The sequence below is a fragment of the Tachysurus vachellii genome, chromosome 18 (assembly GCF_030014155.1).
Source record: "Tachysurus vachellii isolate PV-2020 chromosome 18, HZAU_Pvac_v1, whole genome shotgun sequence".
In the NCBI taxonomy this organism is placed as follows: Eukaryota; Metazoa; Chordata; class Actinopteri; order Siluriformes; family Bagridae; genus Tachysurus; species Tachysurus vachellii.
The window spans coordinates 7,831,241-7,843,181 of record NC_083477.1 but is presented as its reverse complement, the minus strand read 5'-3'; the positions used below and the strand labels follow the sequence as shown (position 1 = coordinate 7,843,181).

Below are 11,941 nucleotides of genomic sequence, written 5' to 3'. Positions count from 1 at the left end.
GGATTACAGTTTTCTGATTTTTATTTTTTTTTTACACTTACATTCAGAAGAAACAAAGCATGAACCCGGTAGGGCATTATAGAATATAAACACTAGAAATAATTATAAATCACTGTCCTGTCCTGTCAAATTTATTATGGCATCAATGATGCAATGTGTACTAATTTATTTACCACCTAGTTTATGAATATTGTTTATTTTTTTGGGGAAAACCTTGAAATCTGGCGTGAAGTTGTTCTGGGTTGTATAACACTCACACACACACACACACACACACACATATATATATATAATACTGTAACTGTAAGAAAATTATGATTCTTGGCTTTGGACATTTTTCACTCAGATGTTTGGGCCCAATGTTTACATTTCCTTCATGTATTATACCATCACAAAAGGCTACATTTAAACGTCAAAGCCTGTTATGTTGTTTATAACTATATAGGGTGTATATCTTCACAAAATATATTTAATGAATCTTGTACTGAACTAATTACAGCCAGGAGAGGACAGTAACGCAGTATCAGTGTGTTATTAAGCTATATGACGGTAGCATTTCCAGGAAGCCGCGCGCAGTAAATATTTGACCATAATGCCGTGCGACAGGCTGACAAGTGGATTCAAGATGGCGTAGAAAGTGAAGCTAGGTAAGTGCAGACTTCCTACGAGACCTTTTCACTTCGCTGCTCTCAGATTAAGAACAACGACTTGTTTGTGGTTGCTGGTGAAATAACAGATGTCGGGTATCTTAGAGTGCAACAACAGCTAAATAAGCACTATTGTGAACTGCAGTATGACTCGTACACAATAAGGCCAGAACCGCAGCCCTACAAACTAGCTAGCTAACGTTAGCTAAGATAGGTAGCGTCAGCTAGTTGGCTAAGCGTAGCTTGCTAGTTCACACGTCCCGTCACTTTGTATTTGGACATAATAGTTTTTAGTCTCAGGTCTGCAGTTGTTTATGGTGCACCGACTTCTCGGGCATCGCGGACGTTCCGGGACATTGTACCAGACATTGCGTAAACACGGCTACGGGGGCGTTAGTCACTCAAGGCCAGCTAGCGGTAATTTTACCACCCGTTTTCCGGATAATCCCGCCTTCAGCATCATGATTGGCTAATACTCTCCCGCTTGCTACGATGTCATTGCACGGTATCGTATTCAGCGCGCGTGTTGACGAAGCGCTAGCCAATTACACCACAAGAGGCGGGACTTTGTCTAAATATAGGTGTAGAAAAATAACGCAGCGAGCTAGCTCAAACAGGCGACATCACAGTTGGGTAAAGCAGAACTGTAGCCAAACGTCTGCTCGGAAAGCTTATTGTGCAGTGCAGGAAGTCCACGCGATTGAGTGCTTTAGAGCGACATCAGGAGCTTAATTTCGTGTCGTTTGATTTGCTTTTGTGTTCTGATACAATGAGGCTAGTTGTTGTTTTTTCTCGCCAGATGATGGGACATCTATTATTAACTGACCCGGAATCCAAATATAGGCCCTTTGTGTTTTTCTTAGTCTCCCCGTCGCCTTTTTTGGTATGTTCCCCGTTAATTTACGCAGATATGATGTTTAAATAGCACTCAGGAGCTGGGTGATGTTCAGACTTGCGTTGCCTTTGATATCAGAGACACACCATGGGGGTTTTTTTTTTACCACGACTGATCGTCCCTTCAAACAGTGATCTTTATCTGCACTTTATTTGGTTTAAAATACATTTTACACATCATATACTGTCATGTATGTTACCAGGTCTAGGTTTTGGGTTAGAAACCCCAGGCAAAACTTACAAAGCACAAGGAGCATGTCTTTTTATAGGTGCTGTACAGACGATCACTTAAAGTTGTTTTAGAACAGAAATTGGACTGCTCCCATATGTTACTGTGTAGAACTGGAAAGATGCAGTCTATTGTAAGAGCATTACAATGTGAGAGGAGAAAAAACATACAATAAATACACAATATACACTCCATTAATCCAGGTGCAGCATCGGATGGAAGAAACCAATGGAAACAAAAGGGGCACGGATGAAACTAACCCTGATGTCTCTTGTAAAAAAAATGTAAAAAAAAAATAAATCACTATCAAAGAGCACAGCACAGTAATGATTAGAAGTAGAGTGTTTTCCCATCAGCCTGCATGGTTAAATATCCAAACTTTATTATCCGTATCCAGGCCGTATAAAGTTGATGTCCAAGATTGCATTAAGACCATGCTGAAAGCCTGGTTTCCCCTAAAATTTCATTAAAAATATTTGAACGTTTACCAAAGATAACTGTACTATTCATTCTTAGTGAAATTGAAATGATCAGCTGTCTCACTGTGGTTTCAAACTATTTGTTAATTTATCCCAAAATGTTTTGGGTGAACAGCGCAGCTCTTAGGAGAAGCAGGGTGTCCTCTGGGTGTCTATGGGAGAGTCAGTTACACTGTGATTGAGTGGGATGAGAGATTGCGGCACAACAGGCTTTTAATAGATTTTGAGCCACACCCAGTGCACAGACTTGACTGGGGGTCAATATGAGTGTTGGTGTATTTTAGCATTAAAAAAAATCTGTGTTTCTGTGGTTTCCCCTTTTGATGCTCAATACATTGTTCAAAGGGGCAGAAACTCACAACCAGCTACTGATCACTAAAAAAAAATGAATCTGATTGACATTTTCATTCATTCATTCATTCATTCATTTTCTACCGCTTATCCGAACTACCTCGGGTCACGGGGAGCCTGTGCCTATCTCAGGCGTCATCAAGGCAGGATACACTCTGGACGGAGTGCCAACCCATTGCAGGGCACACACACACTCTCATTCACTCACACACTACGGACAATTTTCTAGAGAAGCCAATCAACCTACCATGCATGTCTTTGGACCGGGGGAGGAAACCCCCGAGGCACAGGGAGAACATGCAAACTCCACACACACAAGGCGGAGGCGGGAATCGAACCCCCAACCCTGGAGGTGTGAGGCGAATGTGCTAACCACTAAAATACTAATAATCAACCAGTCACTGCTGCTGTCCAGCTTTATCATTATGGTCATAGTAATGGGTGATTAGTTTGAATAATGAGTATTGGTGTAGGATAATGATGTTTATTGACCTTTTTTTTATATTCTTTGGTTTCTAACTGGTCATTAGTGGTTACAAAAATGAAGAGAGCGTTGTATTGTTAAATTAGACACATGGGATGTTTTGTATCGTTTATATTAGGTGGTAACTCTTCTTCGAACATACTGCAAACATGCACCAACGGGGGAGCCAAACATAACATAACTTTTAGTTCCACTGCTAAATGTTTATTTTACTTTCATTTTTTTCTGGCAATTATTTTGACGAAGGTGTTACAATTTGTTAAAAATGTGGGTGTTGGTGCTGTTGGTTTTTTTATTCTTATTCGTCACACTGTGCGGGGGGGAAAAGGGGCACTTAGTATTTCCCCAGAAAATAAAATGGTGTGTAGGAAATATGTATTATGGAGAGATGGAGGGCAGACTGGGCGGGTGGGGTATTCTTCAGTAACTCACTTTGTAACTTTGTGAGGGAGGTGTGTGTGAAGATCTTATTTTTATATAATTCAATATTTGGTTTTTCTAGGTTTAGCAGGTCTGTCAGCTTCCTCTCATTGCTTTCTGTTGGTTTAGGAGCTCTTTGTGACAAGCATGTGATCAAATTCAGGGTGGTCCCTGAAGTGTAAACTGTCTGTAAAATAGTTCATTTGAAATTTTATAATTTTTATAAAGCTGATATTTGATTACATGGAGGTGATGTTGGTTCATTTTCAGGATGAGCACCAAGTGCAGCGTCTTTTGTTGTAATTGTGGTGAACAGCCTACACAAAGACGGGAGTGCCGAAACTTTAATCTTAGTGCAAATACAACAACATTAAGGGCACATTTTAAGTGACTGAATCTCTAATAGTGTGCTCTGGGTAATCTAGTGCACAGTAGCATTGTTACAAAAAATGGCCGATTTTAGTGGATCGTGAATTGAAAAAAAATGTAACCAACCGTGTATGATGTTTACTCATTCATCATCAGTAACTACGTTCTCCTGGTCAGGATTTGATTCTGATCCAGAGCACTTCCTAGGAAATTGTACATTGAGACTCTGCTCCATTCAGTCCAGGGCACACACATAATCACATTCTCAGTTTAGAGTCAATAATTCCCCTATGTTGCTATGAGTTGAAAGGAAACCAGAAAACCTGGAGAAAAAACATCCATACTGTATATAGGAAGAGCATGCAACGCTCCACCCAGACAGCCAAAGCCTGTGTGTAAATAAATGTGAATTGTAACTGTAAATTAAAATTGTATATGGTTAATGATGCTCTCATTTCGGCTAGTTACACTCGTGTGTGTCAGCGCAGGTCAGGAAATCTAGCAAACTGCCCATCCTGGCTTTGGCCACTGCTCCAACATCTCGCTCTGTTTCTCCTCCTCAGATACTCTGTCCCAGAGTCATGGAGGACAGGAGGCCCCAGAAGTCATGTGAAGAGGCAATTGGATCGTTAGTGAGGCAGGAGTATGAGGCAGCGGTGGCCCACAGTACGGACGCCCTGCTGGCCCTGGATTCGACCCCACCCACCCCCAGCACAACCCTCCTCCGCAAGTGTGCACTGCTCTACCGCATAGCAGCCTGGCTACAGCTGGTGAGCTCACATCTCTACACAACATCTCATTTATATTTTGGCAGAAAAATCGAGCATGCCCTCTAGTCTCTTATTACTTGCTTTTACGTATGCGATGCTTGTTTTAGTTCTAACTGGTTTTGAGTAGTGACCAACATTGGCCAGATCCACTTCCACTGTCTACACACCTTTTAAAATTTTAACGTATAACCAGAGACATTTCTCATAGGTTAGTTATTTCAGCATTTGTCAATCACAGTCCTGGTGTAGACCAACCCTGCACATTTTGGTGTTTTTCGTCCCTGCAAGCCCGCATCATGCTGATGGATGATGTAAGCAAAATGAAGTCATTTTTTTGTACATCTAGTCATTCCAGGATCTTTGTTACACAATTTGGCATGGTGACCACACAGTATCAGTAGGTCAAAAATATTTTGGCCAAGATTTTATGAGCCTCCCATACAGTCTGATGAGCAAAAAAAAATTAAAATACTGCTAAAAGCAAACAGTGTAAACCGGGCCTTGTTTTACAGCCTGCTCCTGAAGTCCATTAGTAAGTTTTTTTTGTTTGTTTTTTTTGTTTGTCTTGAATAATAATATTGATTATAATTTTTCAGTATTTCAGTTTATAGGTTAGTTTCATATTCCATGTGAATCAGTGGCTAAATCCTTGTTGCAGCCTATAATAGTAACGATGTACATTAAATTGTTCTTCCTTTTTTTTTTTTAAAACCTTTTTATGGAATGTATTTTTTTTTTTTTTAATTTTTTAACATGTATAATGAATTTGGTTTTGTCAGCTTCAGTCAGATCACACATGCTGCACCCTTGTGACATTACCACGCTTACGTTGCCGATAGCAACAGAGACTGCTTCTAAATATTCATTACATTTTAACACACTATCACAACTGCTCTTAACCTTCCAAGGTGAGTCCTAAGACCATGCTGTAAGTTCAGTATTTCAGATTTGTAAAATCTATCACTTAACGTACTATTGCAGTACCGACATTTTTATAAAAGGTTTCGGTGTTTGTTTATATGATTGTGCTTATCTGTGGTAAATAGTAGTGGGTGTAAATGTCTGCTTCCATACAGTACGATACGATGTGTATTCATAAAGCACCAGTTTGATGTTTAACGGTAGCACTGAATTTGATATGATTTAGTAGTCTCCAATAGAAATATGAACAACTTTATTCATTCTATTATGACGGTTATGGATAAATCAACTTGTAAATGATATTATTTTCCATTCAAAAGCACGAATTACTTTTAACTGGAAGTTTACCACAGATCTCGTACATGTATAAACACACAAAATATTATTTCTTGCCACTTCAGAAGCCCATTAAAGAGTGTCCCAAAACAGTACATACAAAGTCTATATAAAAGTTCATGTATTTTTCTTTTCTTAATTACGTTTATTTATTAACCTACAGATCTGAAATGACTAACTCGTATATATGTATAAGCACAAACACTCTGCTTCTCACTGCTCTGCTGATTTCTTGGCCCTCATGGCCTGCCTGTTAATACTGGACTGTAGAGGGGTTTCACTGAGGATGATTAGGCATCATCTCCCCTGACCGAACTTCTGAATAATCGTTTAAATGTCAACCGATTTGTAATGTCTGCTTCTCACCTTTCTCTACAGAAGGAGTATGATCAAGCTGATGAAGACTCTAAGCATGGTGAGTAAAAATTCAGTTTTTATTTTGAAAGCATGTCCTACATGACTTGACTCTGTAATTGAAGACTGAGCTGAGAAAAGTGAGATTGGCTGCAGGTGGCAAAGGTTTCCTTACCTGTGTGTGTGTGTGTGTGTGTGTGTGTGTGTGTAGTGCTGGCTGAGGAGCTGGGGAAGGGTGAGGGAAGTTTCAGGGCTGGGCTGCAGAAAATGATGCTGGATGGGAGCCTACAGGAAGTCTTTACCATTCTTTCTAAAGCTCTGTATGGAGAACCGCTGGTAAATCAGTCCATCAGTTTTTTTTTACCTCAGATATTCTGAAATATCTGAGTGTTTCTGAAATTTAACACGCATACCTTTGTTGCTTTGTTGAAGAATGGTATCATGACTAAGGATATGACGAGGTTGAAGATACTCCTTTCTGAAATGGAGGTAAGGTTGTGTTTGAAGCTGTTTTGTTTAGCCACATTAGGGCATGTCCAAACATGGTTCAGACTTTTGTATTTTGTAAGATTTCAATTGCGTAGAGATTTTTGATCCTAGTTGTAGTCAGTGGTCCTTATCAGAAACCTTGTGATAGTAAGATGTTTTTGTTTTTTTGGTTTTTTTTTTTTACATTTTTTTTTATACAGTCTGTAAGCAGTAAAATGGTGACGGAGCAGCCATCAGAGACAGAGGAGGGTGAGTTTCCTCTAACTGACCACATCAGTTTCACAACCAAGTCATATTTAATGCCAGTCTCATGTCTTGGGTGGCGGTGTTGGTACATGTGCTGATACATTTCAACAACTTTCTCTTCTCTTTTTTCTGTCCCTATCACTGTTTGCCTGGTTCTGGGAACAGACGTTCAAGAAGGTTGGCAGTTTCGGCCTCCTCCTCGTGGGGTCACTAGCAGCGAGGAGTACACGTTGTGTAAAAGGTAAAGTAGACTGTTGTTCATCATGAATTAAAGAGGTGACCGTCGTTTTATCTGGACTGCACTAAAATTTGTTGGCATTAATGTATGTTACAGAAATTAAGAGAGAGTTTCCACTGCTAGTATTTATTTAGTATTAATGAAGTGTTGCTGGTAGTATTAATTTGATCATTTAATATTTGGAGATGTAAAACGAATGGACAGCATTTCTTTGTCCCAGGACTTTCGTAGCACATTCATGCTTTGCTCCTTTCAGACCTGCTTTCTTTGTGTTACTTTGTGATGTACATAATAGCAAGGGAAATGAAAGTCTCAATGATCTTCTAGACCCCCCCTTAAAATGTATATTCTGTGAGCAACTTTCTAGAGACCTGATCATTAGAATAGTTAACAGAATAGTAGAAATTTATAACCGTCTTCTTTTTTTGAGGGAGCAAATTCAGGATTCTGCTGCAAATATGTTTTTGTTTTTTTGCATGTTTGTGTAACAGTGATTTTGTGCTCATGTTTCTGGATGCGAGTCTTTGTATAACCGTGTGGTTCTGTGCAGGTTTTTAGAGCAGGGTCTGTGTCGGTATGGTGCACAGTGCACCTCAGCCCACTCTCAGGAGGAGCTGACTGAGTGGCAGCAGCGCTATGCCTCCAGACTCATTCGTCTCAAGCAGCAGCAAGATGGGAAGCATTACACTGAGAACTACACGGAGGCCCTCATTGAAAAGTGGATCAACTCCCTAACACCAGAGAAAGTGGTACGGTGTTTAGCGAAGATCACAGATTAGTAAAAGTGTAAATGTATAATTTAAAAAATGTTCTGTATGTTTGTGTTCCTAATGTTTGTTTTAATTTGAATTTTTTTTTGGAGTGTCCTTGCCTCATTTTGACACTTTAGTTTTCAAGGCAAACCCATTTTGACTCAAAACTCTCTTTTGAGTACCTATTTGAAAGTAGTTTCTGAGTAAGACTTGCACGACTTGATTCATCCAGTCTTGTTCCCTCATTCAACAAATTTTGATGTATTTTAGTCAATGATCTGTATGAGGGTTAGCAATCTTTTTAGTCGGGTCTCCTATGACGTACGATTCAACAAGCTCTATCCTAATAGTTCTTAAAAGTCTCTCAAAGCTACTTCCATCAGCCTTGGTTCATCTGTGAGAAACAAGTCGCTAGGTCCTAAGTTTCTGAACAGATTGCAGCAGCCTTTCATGGCTTTGCCAATTTATGGTGTTTTAAAATGTTGCTAATATAGTTGTGGGTTGAAGAATTAAGTGATTCTGTTGTTAAAAAAAGCCTGTATGCAAAAATCAGTGTCAGTATTTAAAATGACCTGTGCAGAGTTTTATTGTTCTTTTCATAGTGTTTTTTTTCCTCTGTTATTTGATGTATTTGCAGCTTAATGACTGTATAGATGGAGTTACAGTCGAACATAACTCAGATCTTTCGGTCACTGTCAACACCAAGAAGTCATCTCATTCCTGGACATTCTCACTTTACTGCAAGGTAGGGACACTGTAAGCTTACCGGAGAGCTGTTTTTAGAGTGTCTGGCTCATGTGGCTCGTGTTTAATTCTATTTAATGTATCAGAAGCTGCTCTGAGTAATCAGACACGGTTTCTTTTTTTTTTTAAATTACTACAGGCTTACAATTAAACAAGGAAACGGGATGTTCAGAATGTTACAAGTTATCTCTAAAGGAATGGTGTTTTATGTTTTAATTTTAAATGTAGTCTTGCTGTCACTCTTAGTGAAGTAATGGCATACTATGAGCAAATACTAACACCAAGACATGTAACAGTGCTCCGTTTTGTATCATAGTTTTTAATAAGACAATACAGAAGAAATGGTGGGTGTGTGTATATCTATTTAGAATTTGTTTTCCCTCCTGTGTATAATGATTATTGTCTTATTATTGGTATGGAACTGCCTTATTTAATATGTACCAATCTGCCTGCATTATAAACCCTGTCCTTTGTTTCACTTTTCATGTCCAGCCTGCCCGCGTGTTGCACCGAATCGCACTGCTCTATGATGCCAACCGACCGCACTTCTCCGTCACAGCCGTGTCGGCAGGTGACGTTTCCACCCAGGTACCCCAGCAGGTGTGTGAGGGTGGCTGTCAGGAGTGGACGGGAGTAGAAGTGCTACAGAACGGAATGGATCACTGCCTCTACACTGTAGAGGTGGCGTTTAGAACCGAGATCTTCGGCACTTTCCGTCAGACCGTAGTCTTTGATTTCGGTTCTGAGCCAGTGCTGATGCAGAGAGTGATGGTGGACGCAGCGTCTATTGAAGGTAAGATATTTGTTTTTTAATTGCACGATGTCAGCAAGCTTCAAACTTTACAGTCACACTTCAGCGTAGAGTAGGTCGTTATAGCACAAAACTTTGTCCCAGTACTTTACAGTTTTTTGATGAGTATGTATTTTTTTTTTTTTTTTTATCAAATAAATAACGAAAATGTGAATTGTGTGCATTACCTCCCTTGCAGACCTGGAGCATTTGATGCAGGCACGGCAGCAGCTTCTGATGACGGCGAAGCGCTGGGACTCATCCTGCAAGACCATTGTAGAGTTCACTCCCAATGAGAACATGGAGCTGGAGCGCAGTCTGCTCAGCCGCTATCAGATCCCGCTGTCTGCTGACCAGCTCTTCACCCAGTCTGTGTTGGACAAGACTCTCACACGTGAGAACTACCAGCCCCGCCTGCATGACCTGCTTTACATAGAGGAGATTGCACAGTACAAAGAAGTTAGCAAGTGAGTACCTTCAGTCTTGCAGCACATCTAGCAGCATTTGTAACATTTGTCACTATTGTCACTCAGATGCATAATGAGAATAAGAACAAATGCAACGTTTTACCAGAGATATACGTTTACTTTCTTTTGTACTAATTTGTTGTCTTTAACCACTAGAGGTCACACTTGAATCATATTTTATATAATGAATACAGCTGCATTTGTGAATGTCCCAGATTTTCAGTTCTACTAATTAAGAAAATTCACTTCTCTTAAAAGTTCTAAGAACTTTGGAGGAATCTATATGTTTTGCACCTTGCATGATATTGTGCAGGTGGCTGTGTGTAGACTGCAGAACTTAAAAGTCATAAATTAGGTGTTTAATATAGGTGATTTACAGGTTTGCTCAAAAACTTGATAATAATATTATTTGGTGTATTTGCAGCAAAGCTATTTTGATCTTGTGTAACGTCAGACAACACGTCTGCAGGGATCGAGACGTTTGTTGTTTTTGCTTATTTTGGAGGAATTGTGTATGTCATTGGATAACATGACAATACTAAAACCATTTTGTCTTCCCAGGTTCAACATCAAGGTAAACCTGCAGCTGGTCTCCAGCTTCCTCCTGACTGGAATATCTGGGGGTGCCAACTATGCCCAAAACGGCCAGCTATTCGCACGCTTCAAGCTAACAGAGACACTGTCTGAGGACACACTGGCAGGACGGCTGGTGATGACGAAGGTAAACTCGGTGCTGCTATTGCCTGTGAGCCGTGATCGGGTGTCTCAAGGCCAGCCTGCCAGCGCCAAGGAGCGTGTCTACGAGGCCTTCATCGAGGAGAAGACTAAGGACTACATCTTTCTGCGCATCTGCAAGGACTGCTGTGAGGAGCTCCATCTGGTGCCTGACAGGGAGCTGCAGGTAGGATTCTGAAAAGCATGTTGGAGAGATTTGTGTGATTGTTCCATACAAACAACACTAGGCATGATTCATATACAGCTTTGCACTGCATTTTTCTATTCTACTATGCCCAGTTAGTGCTTCCCAAAACAATCTCAGGACACGTTTCTGGCATTGTAAATCTTGACATTGATCTCCTTTTGTTACTATAAGCCAGCTTTTAAACAGCCAGCATCATTTAAAGCTGTAATTGAATTGTGATGGCAGAATCCCAGAGCTCTTTTGTCATAGGTCTACCTTTAAAGACCAGGCTTTGCTTTAAATTACACATGCTTTCTCCTTTAAAGTCAGCATGGAGATTTCATTGGTTACAGACACTTTCCCCATCTTACACATCCACTACAGTACTTCAGCACCATTAAAGCTAGAGAGACAAGCCTCTTTGTCTTGTGGAATCCCAGTGAAAGTCTTCACAGCGTGTCTGCTGTCATTTTAAAAGGCTTATTTGTGGATCATCAGATTTCTTTGGCGTTTTGCATGTGAGCTTCTGGTTGGTGTGTTTGCCAGTTCTGCTAGTTAGAACATTGACCAGTCTGTGAATACTTACGTGGAAATAACAATGATTAACAACGTTATTGCTTTTCTGAATTGCCTATTTGAAAGAAGGATAAAAGATCACAAAGACCCAAGGCTGAGTCAACGCATGTAGGATGCTGGGTTGGTGGATGCGTTTTAATTAGGTTCCTCTCTGATCTGCTAGGTGGAGCTGCAGTTTCAGCTGAACAGGCTTCCGCTGTGTGAGATGCACTATGCTCTAGACCGCCTCCGTGACAACAGCATCCTCTTTCCTGACATCAGCCTAACTCCAATAATCCCCTGGAGCCCCAACAGGTAAATGACAGACCTTTTCACACACATGTTAACGTTCCATAACGTGTGTTTAAATACACTATATGGCCAAAAGTTTGCTGTCTCCTTACCATCATGCTCATATGTGCTATCTGTTTAATGGCCATGTTGCAAAGCCATAGATGTACACTTGTGCTCAAAAGTTTGCATTCCCTGAAGATTTCACCGACTA

General features: G+C 40.3%; 1 protein-coding gene across 1 annotated transcript in view; it reads left to right on the top strand.

The window, feature by feature from the left end:
• The first annotated feature begins 571 nt into the window (after positions 1-571).
• The window catches only part of helz (helicase with zinc finger), a 38,333-nt gene continuing 26,963 nt past the window's right edge, over positions 572-11,941 (top strand). The window contains exons 1-13 of the mRNA XM_060893202.1: positions 572-647; positions 4,437-4,643; positions 6,279-6,315; positions 6,466-6,590; positions 6,687-6,743; positions 6,944-6,992; positions 7,155-7,230; positions 7,778-7,976; positions 8,617-8,724; positions 9,216-9,516; positions 9,713-9,980; positions 10,542-10,881; positions 11,621-11,751. Coding sequence (XP_060749185.1) covers positions 4,455-4,643; positions 6,279-6,315; positions 6,466-6,590; positions 6,687-6,743; positions 6,944-6,992; positions 7,155-7,230; positions 7,778-7,976; positions 8,617-8,724; positions 9,216-9,516; positions 9,713-9,980; positions 10,542-10,881; positions 11,621-11,751 — 1,880 coding nt within the window. The 5' untranslated portion in view covers positions 572-647; positions 4,437-4,454. The remainder of the gene's footprint in view (positions 648-4,436; positions 4,644-6,278; positions 6,316-6,465; positions 6,591-6,686; positions 6,744-6,943; positions 6,993-7,154; positions 7,231-7,777; positions 7,977-8,616; positions 8,725-9,215; positions 9,517-9,712; positions 9,981-10,541; positions 10,882-11,620; positions 11,752-11,941) is intronic.